The sequence below is a fragment of the Apus apus genome, chromosome 11 (genome assembly GCF_020740795.1).
Source record: "Apus apus isolate bApuApu2 chromosome 11, bApuApu2.pri.cur, whole genome shotgun sequence".
NCBI classification, from domain to species: Eukaryota; Metazoa; Chordata; class Aves; order Apodiformes; family Apodidae; genus Apus; species Apus apus.
Genome location: NC_067292.1, coordinates 19,151,895 through 19,179,597, shown reverse-complemented (window position 1 = coordinate 19,179,597; position 27,703 = coordinate 19,151,895). Strand labels below are relative to the sequence as shown.

The window sequence follows — 27,703 nt, the reverse complement described above, 5'->3', positions numbered from 1 at the left end:
AGGCTTGTGCAGCCTGGGCTGGTGGGAGGTGTCCCTGCTCATAGGTTGGAACCTGATGATCTTTGAGGTCCCTTCCAACCTTCACCATTCACTGATATACTTCAGTTTCTTCTACTCTGGCTTGGGTGAGATGGCAGCTCCTTCTCCAGCAGTGTGCTGGGTAGGGTGCCTCACTGGCCCAGAAGGTTGAGGCCATCCTGCTGTTGGATGTGGAAGTGCCTTCCACTGGCCTGATTTCCAGCAAAACAAGGTCTTTCTCCCCTTCCTTAGAGCCTGGGTTGAGTTTAGAGGTGGTTCTGCTGTGGAGCAACATGTGTCTTCCTGGTGGTGAGAGATGGGGCAGGTTCTTCAAAGGTTGTCTTTGGTCAAGCTTTGAACTTCCCGTTTTTAAGCAGCAGAAAAACACTTCTAGCCCAAGGGGATGAATTGGAAATTACACTTAAAAGCTTGGGTGGTTTAGACAATCTTTGTGTGACTTCTCAGAGTTAGTCTGAACCCAAAGCTGATCAGGGAACTGCCTTCAACTGGAGCACTTTTTAAGGGCTTCTGAGCAAATAAAGTTCAACATAATTAGGTCAGAAATGCCTTGAAGGCCAAAACGAGTTTTCCACTGTTCTCTATTTTTAATTACAGTGTGTGACTTCTGTGCAGGCTCAGAGTGTTAAAAGAAAAATCTCATGACCTTGGTACTTCCCTGGACTATTCCTTTCCCACCTGTCTGGCTCAGGCTGGACCCCGAGTGATCCTCATTCCCCTCAGAAGCATCAGGTTGCCCCACACTTCAACCTGATTTTTTCCCCATCCCCAATTCCTTTTGATCTTGAGCCAATTTGTGTCCCAGCCTCTGCCCAGGATGTTTAGTTCTTCCTTACTGCCATCTCAGGGATGGTCCTAGCTCTGAGGCCACTGCTTTGCTGTCAGAGAAGCTTCTGGCATCTTGGAGCAGAGAGGACTTTTTCATGAGAGGAGGCAATGCAGGACCCTGCACTGGGATACAACCCAAAAAAAGACCTTCATCCTGAGAAGATCTATCCAGGGGTTTGCTTTGTCTCCTTCCTGCAGCACTTCCTGGCATGTCATGGTGGAATTATTGCCTGCTGAGTTTTGGGTTGCTCATCTCAGTGGCTGGAAGGCCTCCTCATGCCCAGCTTTGTAGGTCAGCGTGGAGGAACATGTCCTCTTGCTCTCTGCAGGGAGCTGGCCAAAGCAAGTATTTTTGGCACTGGGGACTGCATGTGCCTGAGGCTCTGTCTGGAATGTCCAGGACTGTGTTTCCTTTCTAATTGTATTTGAATTGAGCTGGGTGATGGTTCCTGTCCTGTTTATACTGTGTTGTCTCCGTTTGCTGCATATAGAGCCTTCCACTCCTCCTCCCATCCCCCCAGAGTTGTCACCTGCTGGTTCTTCATGGCCAGGGGGCTGGGGTGTGAAGGGGGAGCAGTGACATGCCAGGTGGGAAGCACCTGCAGGGCTCCCTTCTCATCCCTTGCTTGTGATCTTTAACCACTGGACTGATCTCCAGCCCCCACGGGAGAGATGAGCTGTGTCAAAGCTGTGCAGAGAAGGCCACAAGGGAGGAAGAAGAGGTGGGTTCAAGGCTTGACTTAAGGGTTTGGATTCAGAGGTGCTGGTCCTGACTCTTTTACTGGCTGGTGCTGGGCAGAAGTCCCTTACATGAAGCTCAGTTTTCCTGCATATAGAACATGTCGTGTCACCGAGGTGATGTGTTGCCTGAATTAATGAGTTGGCTTTTTCAAGTGCTCTGGGATCCTCTGGTGGAAGGCAGTGTAGGGAACAGAGCAGGTGCTCCTTACTTATCCCTGCAGCTCCAAAAAAGAAGCAATCAAGATCCTGATCCTCCTTAAGCAGCAGCTGGAGGCCTGGTGCTTCTCCTCACTGCACTGGGTGCCCCTTCATCTTCCTCATCGGCCAGGAAGAGCTTGTTGAGGTTGTTGGTGGATTTTTCATCAGTTGTGGTGGTGGCTTTGAGCCAGGTTGCTCTCTTGAGCACTGCTGCCTTTCATAAAAACCTCTTCTCAGCTTCTAAGTGTGGAGCCAAACTACCCGTGATGCCAAGGAGCAAGTGATGCTCAGATCCCTTTGGGATGCGGTGGTTTGACCTCGGTGCTCCTCCTCCCTGAGTGCTTTGCTGCCCCTGCACTCGCACAGCAGCCTCTGCAGATGTGTTGCTTATGGAATGATCTGCTTGGTGTGTCTCTCCCCGTGGCTGCAGGCTGTGTGAGTGGCTGCAGAGGCAGGAGGAGGATGAGACAGACCTGCTGAAGGTGTGTGTGGTGGATCCCCTGCTCCGCGATCGCCTGGTCCTCCTCTCCCGCACCTTCCAGAGCCACAGAGCAAAGGTGCAGGGAGACTCCATGCTGTTCTCTGATGACTTCTTCACCATTGAGCCAGTGGTAAGTGAGAGCTGAGAACCTCCTTTCCTCCTCAAATGAGGTCACTTGACAGGTCTGCCCTCCCCAGCCATCAGCTGGATGTGCAAAGAGGAACGTGTCAGGTTTTCAGAGAGGCTGGGTGTAAAAAGCATCTCTGGACTTGCTGGCTCCTGGCATGCACTGAGAGCCTGCCTGAAGCTGAGCTCTGAGCAAGGGCCAGAAGTTAAGGGCATGTCCTTCAGTCAGCCAGAGTCCTGATTCTGAGCCTTTGCCTGGTCTGAGATGAAGAGTGCCTGCTGTCTGAGCAGGGCAAAGTCCCTCCTCCTTGGACTAAACCCTAGAATAAGCCCAACTTCTTCTTTGGTTTGTTGTTTTTTTACTGAAATAAGTGAACCTAATGTTTCTCAGGGCTGGGGATCATGCTCTCTTGGTTACTCCTATAGCTCTGACAACGTTGGGAGCCACCAAGTGCAGTTTCACACCCCTGCAGCTGACAGCAGCATGGTGTGACCAAGAGGCTGTGTCAGAGCAGTAGGAATATTGTGAAGAGGGGGAGCTGATCAGCTGAGCTTTAAGAACCTCCTGCAGTGCAGCAGAGCTGGTTTGGGTGTGTATCCCAGGGCTCCTGCTTCACTAGAATTGGCCTATGTCTCCACAATCTGTTCTGGAGCTCCTGAAGCCCATGAAGATGAGGTCCACAAGGCTGCCCACAGTGCTGTGTCCTGGTGCTTCTCAGTTGATGTATGGACATAAAGTGTAGCCTGGCCTCCAGTCTTGGGTGGAATCCTCTCCTAAATGGCTATGTTCATGTGCAGTTTGTTCCAGGACTGAATGTACATGGGCTACTAGAGGAGTCTCTCCCCTTCTCTCTTGTCCAGCATCAGCAACCTGTTTAATTTCCATTAATTCCATTATTTATGGAACAACCAGTTTCACCTTTGGAGTTTTGCTCATGTCTTTCCTCTCCCCCTGACACTTGGGTGTCTTCAAAACAAGTGACAGCATTTTCTTTAGCAAATGTAGAATCTAAACACCCACTGACTTCCTTAACCTTCTCTCCAGTGGTGGCCCCATGACCTTCAGCTTGGGCAGACACCCTTCTTGCCATGTACATCTGCTGGAAAGGCCCCTCAGAGCTGGTACCTTGCTGGTCATGGGTCTTCTGGCCTGAAGTGGCTTCTCTCCTCCCATCTATCCCTAGATAAAAATGATCAAACCCTTGTAACAGGTGACTAGAGGGTAGAATTGCTTCCAGAGGTTAGGAAGCTGGTGGAGGGACAGTCCTGGGAAGGCTTTCTGGGCAGGGGGGCTTTGCAGGGGTTGTGCAGAAGCTTTGCTGTGTCCCTGCACCACTACCTGCTGGTATCTCCAGATGTCACTGCACAAGCTGCAGCAGGTCACTTCAGGTTGTCTGGGGTTAACTTCCTGATGAAAATCAAAACAGCAAAGAGGAGGCAGGGATTTTGGAATTGCCACGTGACCATGAACATTGAGAGCAGCCTTCCAAGCCTGTGGGAAACAAGCTGTTATGCAACCCTGACTTCCGAGCACTTCTCCAATTTGGTTGCATTTATTTTTGCAAGTACACATGATATGTCAGCAGCAGCAGCTGGGATAGAAGCCCAGGTGGCTACCAAAGGACAAGGTCCTTGCTTTTTTGCTGCATCCTCCCCACCACAGCTTTGCTGGAAGTCACCTTGCAGACATGTGGGAGCTGACTCCTTGGAAAAGGAAAGCAGAGCAGAGGGGAAGGCAAGGATTTGTTACCATTGCAGTGACCTTGAGAAGCCATCCCCATCCTGTCCTTGCCTGGTAGTCCCTCCTCAGTGTCAGGTGTTCACTCAGAGCCTGTGCAGGTGGTCTTCAGGATGTCCAGGTTGTGAAGCTGCTGCTGCTGTTGATCCAGGAGGTAACAGCATTGTTTGTTCCTGAAAACCTCCCCCTCAGACTGGGGAGCCAGGCTGATCCCCATCCAAAAGAGGGGTTACTACAGAGCACAGGCTTTGGCAGAAGACACCATCTCCAGTGGGAGCTGTGGTCCATCCCACAGCTCTCTGTGGCTTCAGTTATTTCTGGCAAGAGGCAGATGTTAGCTTTGGCTCTGCCTTTCTCCTCAGTGCCCTGGACAAGCAGGATGCACTTTGGGTGTCATTTCAGTACTTCTCTTGCCACCTCACTGATTTTCTCTCTGCTTGCAGCAGTGATTCCCCTTCCTTGGATCACCTTCCCCCTCTGCAAAACAAAGCCTAGAGGGTTTGACCAACACTTGGGGGTGCCCAGCTTTTCCAGCCTGGCTTTTTCTTCCTCATGCTGGTGGAGATCTGCCAGCTGCTCATTGGGGTCTGAGGGAGGGGGGAAAAAGAAGATTTGCAACTAATTCCAGTTGAGCTCTTGCACAGAGATCACTGCTGCAGCTGTGAGGCAGGGGGTGCTCTCCTGGATCCCTTTGCTTCCTGCAGGGTCCACCAGCTGGATGTTCTGTGCTGTCTCATCCTAGAGCCACCCTCCACTTATGCCACCTGCCAGTTGCAGCCTGAGACTGACATGGAGCCAGAAGTGTTGCAATGTCATGTTCACAGTGCTGGGCATGTTTTATTTCTGGCCTGCTTAGCAGCCCTGGTAGTTTTCCATGCCCTGACTCCACTGCCATCCTGAGGAGAACAGGAGGACCCAGGCAGACCCTGGCTCCTGAGGTGGCCTCAGGCTCTTCAGACACGTAGCAGTGCCCAGCAAGGGTGGGTTGGGTAATGAAGCACATCCTTTTAACCACCAGTTCCTTCTTTTTTTTCCCCTGCAGGAATGTGAGGAACCTCTTCAACAGCCTGTATTAATTTCCCAGGAGAAATAACTCAATATTTTTCTAGTTTCCTAGTCTGACATGCAGCAGTAATGAAGGGAGAAATGAGAAAAAAGTCCCAGAATAGTTGTGTCCTGAAGTAATTGGGTTTAGCCATAGAATAGTAGAATGAAATGGAACTGATTCTTTCTTCTTGCTCTCCAGCTTTGGAGTCAAACAGTTTGGCAGCTTCACTGCAGGGAAGTTACCTGTGGAGGGACTGCCAGGGTGTCTGACCAAATCCAGCAGGTCCTGTGGGATGGTGATTGCCCAGCCCAGCTCAGGAGACTGAGTCTCACCCTCTGATGTAAGTTCTCTTGGGAGTAAGGGCATGAGTGCAAGGCTCCAGCAGTGATGCTGCACCAGGGTTGTTGGAGACCTGTTGCTTCCCTGAAAGGGTGATCAGGCATTGGAACAGGCTGCTCAGGGCAGTGGTGGAGCCACCATCCCTGGAGGGATTTCAGCCTCGTGTAGACATAGAACGCAGGGACATGGTTGTCAGTGTTGGGTTAATGGTTGGACTTGGTGATCTTGAAGGTGGTTTTCAACCAAGGTGGTTCTGTGGTGATTCTGTGCTGGTGCACATAGGAGGATGGGTTTTCTTGCTGATCCATGGGTCTGTTTCCCCTGGTGCCTCAGAGGAGGCCCAGCTGACTGTGCCATGGGGTCCAGCAGCTCCTCAGATGGCTGGAGATCTGTCCCCTCTCCAGATCTTGGTGCAGCACTGAGGGGTTTCCTGGAGCATGGCAAGATCTCAGCCCTGGTGAGGGGGACCTGTGTGCTGCACCCTCATCTGCTTAGGTGGTAAAAAAAGAAAGGACATTGGCCCAAAGCTCTGGGCTCCCTCCTGCACTGGTTGATCACACAGTGTGGGGAGGGATGCCAGCAGCATTCCAGCTGTGGTCTTGGTGTTGAGCAAAATGTCCCCCCAAGAGCTCAGCTGCTTGGAGGAATGCCTGCAGGGACTCCCTGCCACTCCTCTTCTCTTTGGAGATGTCCACTTGCAGGGTCATCCCAGGCTCCTGCTTAGGCTGTAGGCTTGTGGTGCTGTGGAGGTTCACCATGCTGCTGTTCAGCTGGGGCTGTTTTGCAGCAGGATCAAATTCCAGAGTTGGATGAGTGCCCTGCCAGCACTGCCCCAGCTCTGCTTCCCCTTTGGACAGCAACGGTGGTGCAGGAGTGGGAGGAGGCCAGGGCAACCAGAGCTTTGGGTCATGAGCCACGGCTCACATCCCAGGTGGTGACCAGCAGGCAGCTGGGGCAGATTGCAGAGCCCTGGTATTGCTCTCCTGCCTTCTGTACCTGCTTGTCCCTAAGGAGCCTTGGACAGTGAGTCCTGGCTGGGGCAGCCAGGGCCTTGCCTTCATTTGCTTGCTGGTTTCCAAACATCTTCTGCAAAGATGAAGGCAGGCAAGGATTTTCTCTCCAGGGAATGGGGACAGGTCCCATGGTGGGGAGAGAGGACATTGCAGCAGCTTCCCTGCCTTCAAGGAGCTGTAGGTTCTGTAGCTTGAGGCTCCCTCTAGATGATCCAAATGAGGTAAGATGAGGACTGTGTGGTGTGAATCCTCCCACGTCTGTCCTGAACTCTTGGGGGCATTTAGGCCTTGAAGATTCAGCCCTTATTCCTTCTCTGCACTGGGACCTCCTTGGAGAAACTGGAGCTAACTGGGAGTGCCAGGAAAGGGTTTTGCTGCCCTGAGAGAAGCACTGGAAATACCACAGCAGCCTGGATGGACTCTGAGGTGGCTGAAAGCCTTGCTGTTCCTGTTCCTGGGGGCTGTAAGATGGGCAAGTGGAACTGACTGAAAGCTTTTGGTTTATAAAATCCTTTTTTCTGTTACCTCCTCCCTGCTGCAGTCCCAGGGTCTCCAGGGCGTGTTCACTGGTGCAGCTGGGATCATTCCTCTTGCACCTTAGGGCCTCAGGTGTGTAGACTATCCATCTGGCTGGCTGCCAAAGCTCAGAGGGGGGGACCAGCTCAGCCTGCCACCCTCCTCCTGTTTACCCACAGCTCGACTGGCAGCGACCAGAGCAGGATGGGTGCTGTGGGTGCAGCTGACAGCCAGACAGAGCTGCCACGAGCATCAAACACAGGCTGTTGATGAATAGTCTCCCACTCTTGTCCCTGCCTCCTGGCTCTGCACCACCTTCCCAGGCCCCTGCCAAGCCTGTCCCTGCCTCCATGACCTGTTGCTGTGCTCCAAACCCGTGGGGTAAGATCACTGTGCCCCTTATATTTCTGTCACAGATGTGCTGGCCTTGGAGTTCATGGAATCCCCAGCTCAGCTAAACTCACTGGGCTAGAAAACTGCACTGTTGGTAGCAGATACATCAGCCCAGTGGTTCTTTTTAATTTTCTTCCTTTCCTGCTTAGCTTCAGTTTTTGCTTATGAATTGTATTCCTCTTGCTTCCATTAACAGGAGATCTATTGCCTCTGTCAACCTCTGAGCAATAACCAAACTGCCCCAGTGTCTCCACAGGGCCAATATCTCTGGTTGTGGCACATCAAATAGCCCAGGGAGTGCCATCAGCCTGCCACCCAGCAGAAGGGAGCAGCAAACCTGTACCTTGTTAGATAATTGACCTGGAAGAGTGATACTGCTGTGTTAGGCTCCAAGAGGTTTGTTTTCTGGCCTCTGGTAGGAGGGAGGATGCTCCCTGAGTTTCCCAGAAATGCTTTGGCTCTCAGAGACCTGGTTCCTGGTGGTGTGAAAGCAGCCAGTGAAGCAGTATAACATCTCACTCTGCTGCTTTTTTTTTTTCAGGGATATCCCAAAGCCTTGCAAGGAGCAGCACAGTCCCAGCAGCTGGGCTGCTCACTTTGTGGTGGGCATGGTCTGTCTTGACAGCCAGAAGCAGCTCTGAGCTGTGTGCCCCTGGTAACCACCTCTGCACAGCCCTCCTAAGCCTGAGGGCAGATCTACAGTCAAATCCTCCAGCAGTTTTTACCCCCAGCCCCTCTGCTTCTGGCCTGGCTCACTGGAGCACACCTTCTCCCTGGTTTTTCTGGCATCTTAGGCCCTACAGAGCAAAAGGAGACTTGCCCTTGGAGTGATCTGAGGGCTGTTCTGAAATTGGGCTCATTTCCCTCCCACTTGTTGCTCAACTCCCTCCCTTTCATGGAATCATATCACAGAATCCCAGACTGGTTTGGGTTGGAAGGGACCTTCAAGATCATCTGGATCCAACCCCCTGCATGGGCAGGGACACCTCCCACCAGCCCAGGTTGCTCCAAGCCCCATCCAACCTGCCCTTCAACACTGCCAGGGATGGGGCAGCCACAGCTTCCCTGGGCAACCTGGGCCAGGCTCTCACCACCCTCACAGCAAGGAATTTCCTCCTCATGTCCAACCTCAATCTCCCTCTTCCAGTTTGAATCACTTCCCCCTTGTCCTCTCACTCCTTGTCCAAAGTCCTTTCACTGCACCCCCCTGTATTTTGGGGTTAAGCACACTCAGGGAGTGTGGTCCTCCCCTGCTTTATGCCCCCCTAAGATGAAGACCTCAGGCATCACCACTGCCTTGAGTCTCTCAGCAGAGGGAGTCTGTGTAGCTGGTAGTGCTGGTAGGTCTGGTGAGGCACCATGTGCTGTGCAAGAACCACGGGAGAACTCTCTGGGAAGAGCACCCCAGCAGCTGGAGGATCAACCAGCACCTCTGGGCAGCTCATCCCATGCAGCAGCCTTTCAGGATTGGATAGTAGGAACAATGTCTGAAAGAGAGGTCAAGTCATGGCACAGGCTGCCCAGGGCAGTAGTGGAGTCACCATCCCTGGAGGTGTTAGAAAAATGCTTGGATGTGGCACTTCAGGAGGTGGTTTAGTGGGCATGGTGGGCTTGGGTGGATGGTTGGATTCTGTGATCTTAGAAGTCTCTTCCAACCTTAATGATTCTGGGAAGGAGAAGTGCAGAGCTCTAGTGAGCTGAGCTGTGTGTTCTGCTGTGGCTGGAGGGCTTGGAGCAAAAGCAGCAGCTGCCTGGTGCCTCCACCCTGCCCAGGGCTCCTCTGCCCAGGGTGAGACCACTGACTTCAGCCTGTTAAACACACAACAAGCAGCTGGGTGATGAGCACTGGAGGGTTATTAGTCTCTAATTAGCCAAGCCATGAAAATCTATTATCCAAGTGTTGTTCCTCCGTGGCTCAGCTGAGGCAAGCTCCAGGCCCTGTGGCAGAGCTTCTGTTCTTCAGAGCACCCTGCCTGCCAAGTCCTGCATCTCCAAGGTCATTCCAGGGATGCTCAGTGCATGCAGCATCCCTGTGGGACCCAGAGGCTCAGGTACCCAGGGTGTTGGCTGCAGGTTGCAGGCTGATGTCCCCACTTTGCTCCCTCCAGCCTTAGAACAAGGCTTTGTTTTCACCCCATTGCTTTCTGCATGGACACACCAAGTACTTTGGATCTGGGAGACGTTTCGAGAGGGATCCAAGTGACTTTATTCTTTTTGACTTCCCTTGCCTTCTTATTCTGGTGGTGGAGGTTGGGTGGTGCTTGAAGCTGTGTTCTCTGTTCTTCCCTTTGTCCTGTTGACTCTGAGCAGCCTCTGGAATTAGCAGCTTCTTGGCAGCTGCAGCCCCAATAACTCAGTGTCCCAGCTCTTTAATTTTTGTGGGGACTGTCCTTTGAGCTGGAAGCACTGACCTGGTGAGAAGCACTGACCTGATGGGAAGCACTGTAGTTAGTTGATATTTATACTGCAGGTTCAAGATTTTTCTGGACAAAGTTCTGAGGATGTCCAGGAGCAAGCAGAAAAAAACCCAGCCTCACTTTGTTGATAGAAAAATAACTCTGTTCTCTTGGCCTCCTTCTAGAAGCTGAATTTTTTTGGTGCTGGGGGAGTGTCAGAGGTGCAGATGTTTGTGTCAGCAAAGATGTTTGTGACAGGAGCTGAGGGGATGTAAGTGGTGCCTTTGTTTAAAGCAGAAGCAAGTGAGGGATGCCTCCACAAACGTGTGTGACAAGGCTCCCTGGGACTGAGCACCAGGATTCTGTGGGAGAGAAGGCCCTGAAGAAGCAGCAGATGGTTGCAGACACGCTGGTGGAATGGCCCAGGCTTAAATCTCTGAGCATGACATGGAGAAGAGCTATTTCAGTTGAGATGGGTTGCCCAGGGAGGTTGTTGATGCCCCATCCCTGGAGGTTTTTAAGGCCAGGCTGGAGGAGGTTTTGTGCAACCTGGTCTAGTGGTGGGTTCCCTGCTGATGGCAGGGGGGTTGGAGCTGGGTGATCTTTAAGGTCCCTTCCAACCTTGATGATTCTATGATTCTCTATTTGGTTGAGAGAGGTGTAGAACTAAGCAAATCCCATCTCTTCTTGTCTGAGCCTGTGTTCAGGGAAGCAGGAGTGGGTGCAGAGGGCAAACAGGATGCATCTGACTCTCAGCTTGACTCTTGGAGCTTCTGTAGCTCCCAGCACAGGAGCAGCCATCAGAGGTCCCTTCTTCATTGGTCCCCAGGCAGGAGGGCTTGTTCTGCTGGGCCCTGGGTGCCCCCACTCACCAGAGTGGGACACAAATGAAGGGTGTGAGAGGCAGCACCTTCATAACTAAGAATAAAAAAACCATTCCATTTGCTAAATCTTTCCTGATCTGACTGAAAATGCTGGTGCAGGCCCAGTGATAGAGGGATGTGCAGGAAGGTTTGCAGGGGAGAGAGGTTCCTTTTCCTTAATGCAGCTGGTACCTCTGAAGAACTGATTTGCTGGTCTGTGAGTCTGGTTGCTTCATGGCAGCCTTAATTTAACAACATTTCTCTCCCAGATGCCAGTAAAGGAACTGAAAAAGTGATGTCTTTGGGGGGGGGGGGGTGTGTGTGGTTTTTTTTTGCAGCTGCTTTCAAACTCTGAATTTTGTTGGTGTTACTTGCTCCCTGCTCTTCACTGCTGCTCTAAATATAGGCAGCAGGGCTGTGGTTGGAAGCAAGAAAGATCATGTTTGAGGATAAATGGCTTGCTGTCTGCTTCTGTTTCAGGAGGGGGATGTCTGGCCACATTCTTCAGCTGAAATCCATGTGATCTTTAAGCCTCAAGAAGCCAGGGTCTATCACCAAACCATCTACTGTGACATCTCAGGTACAATTCCTCTCTCTCCTGTTCCCTCCAGGGAAGGCAGGGCACAGGTAGCACCAGCCCACTTGGTTCCTGTGTAGGGGCAGTGGGCAGCAGGGCAGTGCTGGCATTGTCCCTGTGGTTTCCAGGTGGTCTTCTGTCCAAGCCTAGGGCTCAGGATGCCTGGATGGCTGATCCCAGGGCAAGGCAGTGAAGGGATAAGTTCCCATGCCATGGGTTGGGCAGCCTTTGCTCTGCTGGGAGGTGCCTGTGAGGGCTGAAGGGCTGCAGAGCAGCTTTGGAGGACAAGCACTAAGCACTTTTCCCTCCAAGATGAGTCCATGGTTGCACTATCAGGTGGTAGGAGCTGAGTTCCAGATGTGCTCCCAGCCCCTGGATCACCTCCCACCACCCAGATGCTGCCCAGACCTTGGGTGGCTGAGCCCTGCTGAGCTGGGGTGGCTTGAAGGCACCACCTCTGGCCAGCACGGGCTCCTCCTGTGGGAACTGTCACCTTGGGGCTCCTGGGCTGTGGTGGCTACAGGTGCCTTTGCACAGGGCTTGCTGTGCTCAGCAGGGTGATCACCCTTCCTGGATATCACAGCCCAAGCACTCTGCCAGACAAGCTGCCCATCCTGTCTCTCTGAAGTGCTGTCAAGTCTTTTTTTCTGGGAGCAGTTCCCCTTGACCCACCCAGGTTATCCCATCTTTGCCCTTCCAGAGGTGATGGCTTTGCTGTGCTGGCACAGGGCAGGGAATGCTTGCAGCAGCCTGCCTGGTTTGGGTTACCTTGTCCTTCCTCTGCAGCTCTGCCTGGTGCTGCCTAAGGTGGTTTTAAGTGGGAGATATTTGTCTGATTTCCACATTGTTTTCCTTATCTAAGAGGAAGAGACCCATGGTGGAGAGCAGCTCTGGGGAAAAAAGACCTGGGGGTCCTGGTGGACAATGGGCTGATCATGAGCTAGCAATGTGCCCTCACAGCCAAGAAGGCCAGTTCCATCCTGGGGGACGTGGAGAAGAGTGTGGCCAGCAGTTCAAGGAGGTTCTCCTCCCCCTCTGCTCTGGTGAGGCCACATCTGGAACTTTGTGCCCAGTTCTGAGATCCCAGTTCAAGAAGGACAAGGAGCTGCTGGAGAGAGTCCATCCCAGGGCACTGAGATGCTGAGGGGGCTGGAGCATCTGCCTGTGAGGAAAGGCTGGGAGAGCTGGGGCTGCTCAGCTGGAGAGGAGGAGGCTGAGGGGGGATCTGAGCAGTGCTGGTCAATATCTACAGGGGGTGTCAGGAGGATGGGCCAGACCCTTCTCAGGGGTGTCCAGGGACAGGCCAAGGGGCAATGGGCACAAACTGGAGCACAGGAGGGTGAACCTGGATATGAGAAAATACTTCTTTCCTGTGAGGGTGACAGAGCCCTGGGCCAGGCTGCCCAGGGAGGTGGTGGAGTCCCCTTCTCTGGAGACTTTCCAAACCCTCCTGGGTGTGTTCCTGTGGGATGTGCTCTAGGGGATCCTGCTCTGGCAGGGGGTTGGACCAGATGATCTCCAGAGGTCCCTTCCAATCCCCACCACTCTGTGTTTCTCTGGTCCTCCAGCAGCCAAGCTGCTGTTCTGGAGAGTGCTGGAATCCCTCATCCAGCTGCTTTGTTGCTTTCCTTGCTGCTCCAAGCAGACGGGTACAAATGTCATGGAACAGCTTTTTATTTATACAGTAATTGCACAGGGTTTACTTGGCAAATGCCACCTACAGTAATTACACAGGGTTTGTGTTAACAAGCTGTCTTTCCTGCCCACCAGCTGCAGTTGTTAGAGCTGGGGAGGGACAGGATTGATTTCAAAAGTTGCTCCCAAGGGATTCCTCACTCAGTGCTGTGCTCCTGGCTTGGGGGATTTTATGTCCTGGTGATCAGAGTGTCCATTACTTTACTGCAGGGACATCCAGGAATGGTGCCAGGAGAGCTTTTTCATTGCAGAGAAATAGGAAAAGTGCTTGTATTCAACCCTTGAGCTGCTCTGGGAGTGAGAGGGAGCAGAGCTGGGCAAAGGGTCTGTGTTTAGAGAGAGGAGCCTGCTTGTGAGGGACCCTGATGGGCCCTCGGGAGACCTGAACATCCCCTGCCTTCTTGCAAGAAGACCTCGAGGAGGTCACTTAAATGATGCACCTAGCTCCCATCCCTTACCAAACAGAGTGGATCCACTGTCTTGTCAGGGTGGAAGTTGTCCCAAAGTTCCTCTTATCATCAAGTCCCAGCCTGGTTTGGGTTGGAAGGGACCTTCAAGATCATCCAGTTCCAACCCCCTGCATGGGCAGGGACACCTCCCACCAGCCCAGGTTGCTCCAAGCCCCATCCAACCTGCCCTTCAACACTGCCAGGGATGGGGCAGCCACAGCTTCCCTGGGCAACCTGGGCCAGGCTCTCACCACCCTCACAGGGAAGAATTTTTTCCTCTTCAAAAAGAGTTAAAAGAAGAAAACAACCATCTTTAACTAGGGAGTCAATCTTGCCTCTTGCTTCCTTGAAGAAGCATGAGTGCCTGCCTTGTGCATCTGCCTGCCAGGTACAAATCCCTTGGGAAGGTGACTGCAGACAGTCTGTGCCCCTTGCTGGGAATACTTGGAAGCTTTGCCCCAGTGCAGCACCTCGAGCTGTGCAGCTGCATCTCACACCCCTCTGGAAAGGAGCTGCTTTGGCCTCCAGTTGCAGGTGCCTCCATAAAGCATTTAGCAGATGCTTCTGCATCCAAGTGATTTACTGAACTCATCAGCCCTGGGCAGCTTGCAAAGCTGGCAGTTAAGAAGTGGCCTGAAATTTGTTCTTGGCAAATGTTTCAGGTGAAAATGAACTTTCTGAGTTATTCATGCAAATAAAGCTGAGGCTCTTGAGGGCTGGAGGGAAGCACAGGGTGTGGGAAACACCTGAAATTCTTTTTTCATTAATTTTTTTTCTCCATATGGAAACATATTTAGCTACATCTGGTTTCTTCCAAAGCCCATTTCTAAGCCACTCGTGCTGGGAGAAGCAAAATCCCAAGTGATCCTCACTCCTCTGCCTTGTCATGTCCTGCATCATGGGAAACTGGATCTCTCCATTGACTTGGTCAGATGAGGATCATGTTCAAAAGCAGTCACAAAACAGGGGGACATTCTGTGAATAACAAACAGTGTCAGAAAGCAGCAGCAGTTGAGGGCACCTGGCAGTGCTTGGATGTGTGTGTCCATTGGAGTGAGTCCAGGGGAGGCCACGAAGATGATCCGAGGGCTGGAGCAGCTTGAGTTGTGGCAAGTTAATCTTCAGCTAAATTCATGGCAACAGCCCCTGAGCTGCTGACAGCCCCTGCTTTTGAGTCTGGAGTTGTTCATTCTGGTGCAACTCTCCGTTCCTTCCCCACCAGGCAGATTTATAGCAGCTTCTTGCAAGTGCTAAGAGGTAGGGAAACCTTCTGCTTCCACAGCAGCCTGTCTTGACTCTTCAGAGCTTGACTGGAGTGCACTGTGCAGCTTGACTCCAGACACGTACTGTGTCCAGTTCTGGAGCCCCCAACATAAGAAGGATGTGGAGCTCCTGGAGAGAGGCCAGAGGAGGCCACGGAGATGATCTGGAGCAGCTCTGCTGTGGAGCCAGGCTGGGAGAGTTGGGGTGTTCAGCCTGGAGAGGAGAAGGCTCCAGGGAGACCTTAGAGCACCTGCCAGTACCTGAAGGGGCTCCAGGAAAGCTGGGGAGGGGCTTGGGACAAGGGCAGGGAGGGAGGGGACAAGGGGGAAAGGTTCAAAACTGAAGGAGGGAGATTGAGGTGAGACATGAGGAGGAAATTCTTTGGTGTGAGGGTGGTGAGAGCCTGGCCCAGGTTGCCCAGGGAAGCTGTGGCTGCCCCATCCCTGGCAGTGTTGAAGGGCAGGTTGGATGGGGCTTGGAGCAACCTGGGCTGGTGGGAGGTGTCCCTGCCCATGCAGGGGTTGGATCCAGATGATCTTGAAGGTCCCTTCCCACCCAAACCAGTCTGGGATTCTATGATTGCCATTAGCAGGGAGCTTCACCTTGCTTGGGCTCAGCTCTTGTGCTCTCTGATCATGTCAGTATAGATACCATATTTTTATCTGCTGTTCCATGAGCTCTCTGCCTTCACTGCATGGATTTCAGGGCTCACCTGAGCACCCAGGAAGAAACTCAGAGGTCATGCCTCACTTTTTCAGAGTACAAACTGATCACTGAATTCAAAACCAGCCTGAAGGTTGGTTTAAAGTTAGAAACCAGCCCAAAGTCATGTCTCCTGAGGGAAGAGAAGCATCCTCTATCTTCTCCTGGAGCATCTACAGCTGGTCCCATCCAGCCCAGAGCCAGGGACTAGTGTTTGAGGCAGCCTGGAAAATCCAGGCTAGGAGGGAATGATTGCACTGAGATGGAAATCTCTCCCCAGGCCGTGAGACGAGGCTGCCCCTGCGTGTCCAAGGAGAAGGTGTAGGACCCCAGCTCTGCTTCAGCTTTGACCAGCTGGACATTGGGAAGGTTTTTGTTGGATCAGCCCACAGCTATGAGGTGAGCAGGAGGGGTTTCCAGGGGTTGGGCTGGATCCTGAGGGCTCCATGTGGTATTTCTGGCTGCTTGGGCAGTTGTGAGCATGGGAAAAGATTTGACATCATAGACAAATGTGAGGATTTCATGGAATCTGGATCCTTTTGATGAGGCCTGAAAGGTGTAGGTGGTGCTTACAAAGCCCCAAACTCTTTTTGTCTGCCTCCTTGGAGAGCAGCTGGGAGGCTCCATGCAAAAACCCACCCTTTGACACACAGAAGCAACACTGGGTCAAGAAGAGAAGTATTTAGAGGCTTTTGTTTTGATCTTAGATGCAACTCACCTTCCCCCTCTGGCTCTTCAAAAGCAGCTGGCACAAATTCCCTGTGCTTGAGCTCCAGTCCGTTCCCAACACTCAAGTGCATCCCACCAGTTCCTGGGAGTGGGATTGAAGTCCCTCCTGGCTCAGAGCTGACCCTTGCCAAGAAACTGGGAGCATTTCCCCTCAGCAAAAAGTCTCTGCCCACGCTCCAGGCTGGACGCATCTAACAAGAGCCAAACGTTCCTGGATGTGAAGCAAAGGAACTTTCTACAGATTTTGCCTCCCCCCAGATGGTGTCAGGTTTTCTGCAAAATAAATAAATAAAACAGAGCCAGTGAAAGAGGTAGAAAATGAGGTAATACATCATGCCAGACACTTTCAAAGGCTCAACTGTGGCAGGGAAGGACACGTTAAGGTGTTTCCTTACCAAAATATTGTGCGCTCTTATGCATTTTTAATGCTGATCCTTTCTTGATTGTCTCTGTATCCATTTATTCTTTTGGTTGCTTGAGAAGATGTGAATCAGGAGGTGCTGCTGGCAGTGCTGTCCTAAGCAGCCAGGCTGGAGCTGCAGCTCAGGCCAGTGTAGGATCCCTGAGTGCAATCTGGGACTGAGCCGGTACCGGGGGCTCCCGGCTGTCAGGATCCTTTTGTGACTCCCCCTCTTGATGTGGAGGGGTTTGTGAAGGAGCCCGAGGGTCACACCTGGTGCTGCCTCTCACAGAGGAATGGCCACCATGGGGCCTTATTTCGGGGGGGGAGTTAGGAAGCCCCCCCACCCCACCACGCTCAGACATTGCCTCTGAAGCCAAGGTTTGCTCCACAAACTGATCAGTTTATTAAGGGTTAACACAAACCCAGGGATGATGTTTAGGGACAATGCAAATGTGAATGGCTCCCAGGGATATCAATATGTGTGTGGTGAGAAAGTGTCCTTTGGGGAGGCAATGCAAGAGGTGCTGAGCTTTTGAGGGAGAGGGTTAAGGAGCAAAGGGAGGAGGGAGGAGGGAAGGAAACCTGAAGTCAGTCCTGCTGAAGAGTGTGTGTGTCTGTGTGTCTGTGTGTGTGTGTGTGTGTGTGTGTCTGTGTGTGTGTGTGTGTGTGTGTGTGTGTCTGTGTGTGTGTGTGTCTGTGTGTGTCTGTGTGTGTCTGTGTGTGTCTGTGTGTGTCTGTGTGTGTCTGTGTCCACCAGTGTCCGCAGCAGGGGGGTGTCCCAGGCAGAAAGCGTCTGAACGGGCCTCAGGGAGGAGGGAAGGGCCCACCTGCTGCCCTCGCCCCTTTGATCCCCCCTGACCCACCTGTCCAGTCAGTGTCCCTGCCCAGAGCCAACGAGCGTCCATCAGCCCCACGTTAGGGCGGTGACACCAGGGGCACAGGGTGGCTTGTCGTCCATCCTTTCTGTCCCGGGCCACAGCTGTTGTTTTGGGTCCAGTTGTCCTTGAGAAGCAAGTCTGGTTTAGTCCCTTAGCTGGGGATGATCAGGAGAGGCCTTCCTGGCTTCAAAGACATTTTGTTTAGACTGATGTGGGGAAGAAAAGAACAGTTTCCCACAGGCGTAAAACACGTGAGAGCAGAGAGAGCGGTTTCCGAGGGACCATTGAGGAGTTGAGATCATGAAGGTTCTCACCAGCAGCTGCCAAAATTACAAAACCAAAAAGGCTGTTTCTGTGCTTCTGCCTCAATGTTTCGGGCAGGTTTTGCCGGGGTCGAGATGAGGGAGGAGGAATGCAGAGCAGGGTGAGCGCATGGAAGCGGCAGCGTCTGGCCCTGCTGGAGAGCTGGAGTTTGGGTGGGTTTGGTGACGGGTTTTGCTGGTGCTCCCGTCCAGCTGTGGGTGTTTCTTGAGCAAGGAGAAGGGCTGAACCTCAGCAGGTGCTCTGGTGGAGGCAGGAGATCCTCTGGAGCAGCACAAGGAGGCCTGGCTCCAGCTTTGGGGTGTCCTCGAAGGACGGGAAAACATCTCGAGGGGTGGCGGCGAGTGTCTGGGGAGGAGAAATTGTTGGGGAGGGTTGGAGCTGCTGTGGACTTGGTGCTCAGCCTTTCTGGGCGCGTCTGGCTGAGCAAAGACTCAGAAACTGTCGGATTCAAGAGAAAAAGCTAAAAAAAACACAACCCTAAATGGATATAGCATGGGGTTGTGCAGGGCTTCCGAGGCGGGCTGGTCTTGTGAGGCGGGCTCTGGTTCTGTGAGGCGGGCTCTGGTTCTGTGAGGTGGGCACTGGTTCTGTGAGGTGGGCACTGGTTCTAGGAGGTTAGTACTGGTTCTGGGAGGTTAGTACTGGTTCTGTAAGGTTAGTACTGGTTCTGTGAGGCGGGCACTGGTTCTGTGAGGTGGGCACTGGTTCTAGGAGGTTAGTACTGGTTCTGGGAGGTTAGTACTGGTTCTGGGAGGCGGGCACTGGTTCTATGAGGCGGGCACTGGTTCTGTGAGGCGGGCACTGGTTCTGGGAGGTTAGTAATTGTTCTGTGAGGCGGGCACTGGCTCTGGGAGGTTAGTACTGGTTCTGTAAGGTTAGTACTGGTTCTGGGAGGCTGGTTCTGTGAGGCTGGTTCTGTGAGGCGGGCACTGGTTCTGTGAGGCGGGCACTGGTTCTGGGAGGCGGGCACTGGTTCTGGGAGGTTAGTACTGGTTCTGTGAGGCGGGCACTGGTTCTGGGAGGTTAGTACTGGTTCTGGGAGGTTAGTACTGGTTCTGGGAGGTTAGTACTGGTTCTGTGAGGCGGGCACTGGTTCTGTAAGGTTAGTACTGGTTCTGTGAGGCGGGCACTGGTTCTGTGAGGTGGGCACTGGTTCTAGGAGGTTAGTACTGGTTCTGGGAGGTTAGTACTGGTTCTGGGAGGCGGGCACTGGTTCTGTGAGGCGGGCACTGGTTCTGGGAGGTTAGTAATTGTTCTGTGAGGCGGGCACTGGCTCTGGGAGGTTAGTACTGGTTCTGTAAGGTTAGTACTGGTTCTGGGAGGCTGGTTCTGTGAGGCTGGTTCTGTGAGGCGGGCACTGGTTCTGTGAGGCGGGCACTGGTTCTGTGAGGCGGGCACTGGTTCTGTAAGGTTAGTACTGGTTCTGTGAGGCGGGCACTGGTTCTGGGAGGTTAGTACTGGTTCTGTGAGGCGGGCACTGGTTCTGTGAGGCGGGCACTGGTTCTGTGAGGTTAGTAATTGTTCTGTCAGGCGGGCACTGGCTCTGGGAGGCGGGCACTGGCTCTGGGAGGCGGGCACTGGCTCTGGGAGGCAGGCACTGGCTCTGGGAGGTTGGCACTGGCTCTGGGAGGCCGGCACTGGCTCTGGGAGGCCGGCACTGGCTCTGGGAGGTTAGCACTGGCTCTGGGAGGCCAGCACTGGTTTGCAGGGGGGAAAAAAAGCCAAAGGAGAACTCATCCTGGTGTATTTTCTTTGGCTTCTGCCAAAGGAGCAACATCACCTCCCTTTTACAGCTGTGAATTGTTTAATTAGAAACCAAATCAGTAAGAAAGGAGCATTTTTGCTGTATTCACATGTTGCTTTCTTGCTCCTGCAGGTGATCCTGTTTAACAAAGGGGCCATCAATGCTCTCTTCAGCTTGATCCCTCCAGCTACAGCTGTGGGCTCCTGCTTCTCCTTTCTGCCTGATGAAGGTGTCATTTTGCCCAACGAGCTCCAGGCCATCCAGATCTCCTTCAGTTCCACCATCCTGGGGCAGTTCACAGAAGAATTTGGGTTCAGTGTGAAAGGATCCCCTGAGCCTGTCACCTTGACCATCAGGTGAGGAGGGTTATAGGAGCTTGGTGGGTTCATCTGTAGCTATCTCTGGGTGCTCATCTCCCACCTACCTCGTTTTATGGTGAAAAAGATCTTAAAAAGGTGTTGTCTGAGATCTTTGGATCAGAGCCAAGACTAAGAACCAAGACTTTAACCTTAACTCCATTTTGAACCTGGCAGTTGCAGCAGCAAATGAAGTGTGATCATCTGTGAGAGGAAATGACCATGACCTCCTGTGCCCAGTTTAGCTCAGTTTAGTCTTGGGTCCCTCTGGGAAGGAAGCACCTTTGTCTTCATGCTTGAGCTTGGGTGGCTCTGTGGCTTCTCAGGACACTCTTGGCACAGGATTTGGCAGCAGCAGGTTCCTTTTGTGGACCTTTGACATCTCTGAGGACCCCAGGGTTTTAAGTGGCTACTGATGCTGGAAGAATTTTGACTGGAGGAAAGGTGGGGAGACGGTGGGGAGATGCCTGCTGCCCTGCCTGGGTACCCAGCAGCTGGAGTGACTCTTTCCTACAGGTTACTCATTCCCCCTTGGACCATGGCAGGTAGTGTGATGGTATCAGCAGCAGATGGTCTGGGATGTCCCACCTGAGCTCTAAAAAGGCCAAAATGGCTTTGGAGGTGGTTGAGGGATGGGCCAGCACGGGTGATTCTGCAGCCAGAAGGAATGTTTTGAAAATCCTCTGCCAATAATCCCTCCAAAACAGGTGGCAGCAGCCTCAGCATCATCTCTCCTGCTGCAGAGATGTTCTCCTGGCTCTCGTGCAGCAAGTGCTGTGGTACCTCCTGCCTGCAGGCAGGGAGCTCTGCAGCACCCTCCCATGGGCTGGTGTCACCCAGATGCTCCTCCCTGGGTAGAGGGGAGAATAAAAAACAAAAAGGCTGATGACAGAGACCAAGCTCCCTTCTCAGCACCCCAGCAGCACATGGAATTGTCCCAGCTGGTCTTCACCACGTGCTGCTGGGATATGGGGGTGTAGGCAGGAAAGCTCTGGAGCTCCCAGGCTGCTGCTGTTGGAGGTACTAGATCAAGGTAGGAAAGAAGTGAAAGTGCAGTCAATTTTCCCAGGAAGGGAAGGGAAAGGGATGAAAAAGAACCAAAAAGGTTATTGCTTTGCAAGAGAGAGTGATGAGTAGGTCTGACCTCGGCAGAGAAACAATTACATTGGCTTTGTGTTTGGAGGGAAAGTGCTGCTTTTTTTGGAAATCAAGAGGGAACATTTCACAATCCAATAATTTATTCTCCTCTGTCCCTCCCCCAGGTTGGTCACAGGATGTTCTTGTATAAGCAGCTTTCTCCTTGAGCAAGGGCAGGTTCTGCTGGTGAAGATGTGCTTAGCCCAGGTGGAATAGAGGGTTTCTTGGGTGGTGGCCCCAGCCTTGGGGCCTTGCTCCTGAGGAAGGCAAGAGCTGTCAGTGTCCTTTGGCTGCCCCTCAACCAGATGAAATGGTCCTGGTTTCCTCCCTGGTGCCCAGCAGATCCTTCTCCTCCCCAAGCTCCATGCAGACCTTATGTCTCAGTGAGAGAGGACTGCTGGGTTTGTACCTGCCCCATTTTTGTGCAGTTTTGGGTGGTGGCTCCTTTGCAACCCATCTGATGGTGCCCCAGCATCCCCCTTTTCTCCCACACGTTTCTCCCTCAGCTTTAACTCCCTTTGCAGTCCACCTTTCTCTGAGGTGTCATCTGCCTCCTTGCTTGGTCTTGCCTTTGTTCCAGGGATCTGTATCCAGCCCTCATCTCTAGTTCTCCAGCCTCACAGCTCAAGCTGTTTCTTTTTGAACTCCTCTGAGATGCCCACACACCAGATCAAGCTGAGTCCCACTCTTTGGGAGGCTTTGAGCACTGGATTCCAGCCTTTGTGGAGGAAAACTCTGTTCTCTGGAATGGAAGTGAGCAGGCTGGTGGGACAGTGGGCTGCAAAGGAAGGAACAGGGATAAGGAACAGGAAAGCTGGGGGGGGACTCTTGACAGGGGCTTGTAGTGAGAGGACAAGGGGGAAGGGATTCAAACTGGAAGAGGGAGATTGAGGTTGGACATGAGGAGGAAATTCTTTGGTGTGAGGGGGGTGAGAGCCTGGCCCAGGTTGCCCAGGGAAGCTGTGGCTGCCCCATCCCTGGCAGTGTTGAAGGGCAGGTTGGATGGGGCTTGGAGCAACCTGGGCTGGTGGGAGGTGTCCCTGCCCATGCAGGGGGTTGGATCTAGATGATCTTGAAGGTCCCTTCCAACCCAAACCAGCCTGGGATTCTGTGATAGGATTCTATGAGTGTTCAAGTGGTGCCTCTCCCACCTCATTATCCTTCCTGCTGAACAAGGAGGCTGCTCTCCCTTCCCAAGGTCATTCATTAATGCTACTGTAGGACACCGTTGGTGCCCCAAAGTGCTGCTTTTCCCCTCAGTTTCTTACCAGCTGTGGTGCAGAGAGCTCTGGGTTGGCTCCTTGCCTGAACCTTCTGGGCCATCACTCAGGTTTAGGTGGAGCACACTCAGTGCACTCAGCAGAAGCAGCAGTTTCCCCACTTGCCTGGCAAGGCCCTTCCTTGGCAGGTTCCCAGCGTGATCCCCAGCAGGGCTTGGGTTGGAGGTAGTTTTCCACTGTTTCCTGCCAAGTGCTGTGGTGGAAAGTGTGTCTGCTCCTTTGTGAAGGGGCTGGAGCACAATGCTGAGCAGGAGCAGCTGAGGGAGCTGGGGGTGTCCAGCCTGGAGACAAGGAGGTGAGGGGAGACCTGCTGGCTCTGCAGCTGCCTGAGAGGAGGTTGGAGCCAGGGGGGTTGGTCTCTGCTCCCCAGGAACAAGTGATGGGACAAGAGGAGATGACCTCAAGTTGCACCAGGGGAGGGTTAGATTGAAAATTAGAAGAAACTTCTTCCCTGAAAGGGTCACTAAACCCTGGCCCAGGCTGCCCAGGGAGGTGGTTCAATCCCCATCCCTGGAGGGGTTTCAGAGCTGTGTAGATGTGGTGCTGAAGGACATGGGTTAGCTCTGGACTTGGTGGAGTTGGGTTAATGGTTGGTAGAGTTTGGTTATGGTTGGACTCAATGATCTTAAAGGTCTTTGCCCACCAGAACAACTGGGTGATTCTGCTCCATCCGAAGGAAGCTGTTAGGGCTTGGGAGGTTGGGTCTGATTACAGGAGGTCCTTGGAGAGATTTGTTACCTGACTTGTTCTGAGGAGCTGATGAGGTATTAACATGGGGTTGACACTCCTGCTAGTTTTTTCAAGGGCTTTTTGAGTATGCAACCAGAAGGTGCCCACACCTGAGGTGATTCTTCTTGACTTGGAAACCTTACAAGGTTCTAAATGGTTCTTTGGTGTTTAGGAAGGGGGATATACTGGAAGTGGGACCCTATGGATGAGCACAGGTCCCTTGTGTGGGACACTGGGCTCTGTTCATGTGCCAGGCAGATCTGGTGGCTGTCCTGTGTCTGCAACTAGAAGAAACCCATTACTGTGACCCCTGTTTTAGCTACAAGGCAGAGCCAGCATGGATTGGCTTCAGCCATGAAATATATTCATGTTGTGCAGCTCCAAGTGCTGATTTGGGTGAGTTTTGCAGTTGGGAGTCCAGCTGCTGAGGGACAGGCAAGGAGATGGGTGGGCTTGAAGTTTAAGCTCTTGGATGTGTCAGCTGAAACTTTGCCCCAAGATTCAACTGCCCACTGTGTAGAACTGTTGCTGCTCTCCTGGTCAAGGGGTGTCTGGATTCACACCTCAAAATCCCAATGATTGAGTGGATCAAGATCCTTTGAGGACAAGAAGTTCATCTGCACCATGGAAAAACACTAGTTCCAGCTGGGAAACACCAAAGCAGTCAACCCGCAGCTGGAAGGCTGGTTAGAGTGAGTCCATGTTTTGTGTGGACACCTCTGTGTCATTACATGGTGGTGGGGATGGGGAAACTGAGGCACAGAGCCATCACTTGTTCAGGGTCCCTCATCAGGCCAGCTTTGGCCTCCTGCCTGACATGGTGCCCTGAGCCACACCAGCAGCTGCCAGATGCTGCCCCCGTTGCTGTGCCTGCCCACGTGGATGCCCTGCTGAGTAGAAGACTGGAGGCTGGATTTGAAACCCAGCGTGGGTTCTGAGACCCAGCTGTTCTCCATCCAAGCAGTAAGGGAAGCCAAAAGCTTTGCAGTTCTTCTTAACCCAGCCCATGTCTTTGTCCTCCCAGGGGCCGTGTCATCGCGCCAACGTTCCGTTTCGACGTGCCCTCCCTCCACTTTGGGGATGTCTCCTTTGGTGAGTGTGCCCCTGGGGCTTGGAGCACAGGCTGAGAGGTCTGTGAGCTACCAAAGCAGAGGGACACCAGAGCATCACTCACTTGTGCTCCTCCAGAGCAGCCTTCAGGGGGTTCCAATCAGGGCTGCTCGTCCTTGGCAGCAGAACGACTCAGAGTCCTTGTCCCAGAAGGGCCCAGGGGATGGGATGGCAGCAGAAGGGGGTTGAAACCATGGGTACATGTTCCTGTCACAAGGCAAGGACCCCATTTACCCTCCTGACCTTTACTGGGAGACCTTCATTACTGCTGGGAGGGCACCACGTTGTCACCTACCAGATTTCAGGGAGGTTGTTGATGCCCCAGCCCTGGAGGTTTTTAAGCCCAGGCTGGAGGAGGTTTTGTGCAACCTGGTCTAGTGGTGGGTTCCCTGCTCATGGCAGGGGGGTTGGAGCTGGGTGATCTTTAAGGTCCCTCCCAACCTTGATGATTCTATGATCATATGCCCAAGCAGTAGCTCTGCACTGGGCATTGATGTCCTCAGAGCCACGGGCTCCTTCTCCTGCCCCACCAAAAGCCCAGCCCTGCTGGCAGAGCAGGTGGTTGAAGCATCCAGAGCCTCCCCATTGACATGCAGATTCTGGTTCTTCATCTCCCCCTCACAAAAGGCTTTTTACTGCCTTGATCTAAAGCTGAAAGTGAAATCAGTGGAGGATTGATTGAAGGGTCATTATCACCCTGTGCCCAGGATGCCTCCCTGTTTTCATGCTGTACCTGGACTTCTGAAGAGAACTCATTACCTTTCCTGAGCTGCTTCCTCCCCTCCCTGCATCCCTGCTCTGCCCCTTCTTTGTTCCCTTTGGAATAAATAAACCAAGAAGCAGCACACAGGGCAGAAAGATGATGATCATTTCTCTCATTAACAAGACCTTTTCAGCTGAAGGCAGCTTGGGGGGGTTTTGCTGCTTTAAGTTGTGCTCTTGATTGTCTGTGTCTGGACACTTGGGTCTCATTTGGGTTTGTGAAGACTGTGGTGATTCTTTTTGGACACCTCCTGCCTCCATGCTGGAGTAGTGGCTGTCACTGGGCATGAACAAAGGTTCTGCTGGGTCTGCAGTGGGTTCTCCTCCCCTTCTGTCTTCAAATAATGCTTGGTCAGCAGTCTGTGGGAGATTTCTCCTTGCAGAGCTGACCAGCCAAGCCAGATGGCCACTCCAGGTGGCCTGTGGGCTGGTGTCCTGTCTCTGCAGAACATCCCTGCAGGGTGTGGTTGTGTCACTGGTGCATGATGGAAGGCTGGTGTCCAAGCTAAAGTCATGGAAACCTTTGCAGGTGGTGACCACAACAACGTGGGTGTGATGTCCCCAGTTGTTAGGTGAGGTGACACACGGCTCATGCTACACAGGCATCAGGTTTGGGGCTGCAAATTGTCACTTCACTCTGGTTACCCCAAAACAGGACATGCCATAAGGAGCCTGTCCCTGCTCACAGCACGGAGCTTGGACTAGGTGACCTTTAAAGGTCCCTTCCAACCCAGAGCATTCTGAGATCCTGCCTGTGGAGACTTGAGAGGGCTTTGCATGGTGCTGCAGTTCCTGCTTTCATCCATCCTTTTCTCCTCCTGAAGCTTCTCCTTGATGACAATAATTTTCTATCTTGAAAGCTGTGGGGAGAGGTCGTGGGGTGACAGGGAATCTTAGGGGCTTGAATTTTTCAGCAGAAATGGGCTCTTTGGGTGCATGTTTGTTAGTGAGAAATAACTGGTGCTGGTTTGGGGGGCATGTGAGGGAGCTCCTTGGTTAGAGGGAGAAAGTTCTGGTGTTGCTCCTCACTAAGGGTGGGCATTGCCAAGGGGACAACCTCTGTGGTCAACATAAAAGGGGACTTGAGCACTTCCTTGCTTAGCTTCTCAACGAGCTGCCATGCAGATTGAAGGGAGTGAAACTCCAAGCACAGTTTTATCCTGGTAGGATACTCCTCCCAGGAATTGGTGCCTCCACTGATGATCTGTGTCATTCTCCCAGGCTTTCCTCACACCTTGTCCTGTCGCCTCACCAACACCTCCCTGGTGCCCATGACCTTCACCCTTCGCATTCCTGGGGATGGCTCTGGAAGGCCCAGTGTCACCAGTTTGGTTCAGATGTCAGACAGGACTCGTGCAACCTGGAGGAGGAGAGCTCAAGGTCATAGCAGGCCAACTGAGTTCACCATAAAGCCACAGAGAGGGACCATCCGCCCCCAGGGACTCCTGGATATCCAGGTATGAAAAAGACTTTGGCCAAGATGTGCTCCAGCAAGTGGAGCTGAAGCTTTCACAGAATTACTGAGGCTGGAAAAGACCTCTGAGGTCAAGTCTCAGATCAAGTGACCTGACACCCCCACATCTCCAGACTATGGCACTAAGTGCCACCTTCAGCCTTTTCTTGGACACCTCCAGGGATGGTGCCTCCACCACTTCCCTGGGCAGTCCATCCCAGTGTCTAATCACCCTCTCCATGAGGAAGTGCTTCCTGATATCCAACCTAAACCTCCCCTGGAGCAGCTTCAGGCCAGGCCCTCTTGTCCTGCCACTGGTTGCCTGGGAGAAGAGCCCAACCCCACCTGACTCCAACCCTTCAGGGAGCTGTAGAGAGTGATGAGGTCCTCCCTGAGTCTCCTCTCATCCAGGCTGATACATGAGAGGGCATTTGTGCTGCTGGGATAACATGAGGAACATCTGTGCAGTAGTGTGAGGCCTTTGATGGTTGAGTTCCTCCAGGATGCTTCTGAAGGAGCACCATTTTGTTTCCAAGCTCAAAAGCTGAAGGTCTTCTACTGTTCAGAAGCCAGTCATGTGCTTTGGAGAGCTGCTTCAAGTGATTTATTTGATGGGAAGTGGGCAGGGGAAGGATCAGGCTGTTAGAAAGACACTTGTCATCATGTAAAGCACTTTGCTGTTCTTCCTGGTCTTGTTGCTCCTCTCTGAGCAGAAGGAGCTGTGGTCCCTGCAGCAGCTTCCAGTGGGGGCTGGAAAAGCTCTGGCAGATACAGACTGCACAGCATCTGCTGGGCCACATCTTGCCCTCAGCTTCCTGCTGTGAAGCTGGACCTGTTCTGTTCAAGTCAACAGAATTCCTCTGGATTTAGGCTGTTGGAGTTGGGATTAAAAATTGGTCCCTTCCTTTTAAGATAGCAGTGAGTAGAGCGTGGGCCTAATTGTGCTTTGGTTGAGCTTTCTCCTGCCCTGGGAACTGCAGGGTGTGTTTAACCAAGTAGATCTTGCCAGAAGACTTTTCTTACCCCCAGAGACACCTCTCTGCACGTGGACCAGCAGAAGAATGAGGGCAAAATCCTCCCTTTCCCTTCTGTGGCACGAGAGCTGGAGGACAAGTGTTCAAAAGCAGTGTAGATATGGTGGGCAGGATTGGTTTAGTGGTGGACTTGGCAGTGCTGGGTTCAAGGTTGAACTTTGAGGTCTTTCCCAACCAGAAGGATTCTCTGGACACCGTGTTGGGTTGTTGGTTTTCTTTGAGTGCTGAATGCTGTGATGCTTTCCCCTCTGCCAGGTCACCCTGTGCTCCAACACCCTGAAGCAATACGAGCTGGCCCTGGTGGTGGACCTGGATGGCATTGGCAAGGAGGTGTTGGCATTGCCCATCATAGCCAGGTATTG

The 27,703-nt window shown here is 52.7% G+C and overlaps 1 protein-coding gene across 1 annotated transcript in view; it reads left to right on the top strand.

The window, feature by feature from the left end:
• The window catches only part of HYDIN (HYDIN axonemal central pair apparatus protein), a 148,014-nt gene that overhangs the window by 36,365 nt on the left and 83,946 nt on the right, over positions 1-27,703 (top strand). The window contains exons 8-14 of the mRNA XM_051629185.1: positions 2,234-2,414; positions 11,197-11,296; positions 15,683-15,801; positions 19,613-19,836; positions 24,007-24,074; positions 26,076-26,311; positions 27,597-27,697. Of these exons, the coding sequence (XP_051485145.1) occupies positions 2,234-2,414; positions 11,197-11,296; positions 15,683-15,801; positions 19,613-19,836; positions 24,007-24,074; positions 26,076-26,311; positions 27,597-27,697 (1,029 nt within the window). The remainder of the gene's footprint in view (positions 1-2,233; positions 2,415-11,196; positions 11,297-15,682; positions 15,802-19,612; positions 19,837-24,006; positions 24,075-26,075; positions 26,312-27,596; positions 27,698-27,703) is intronic.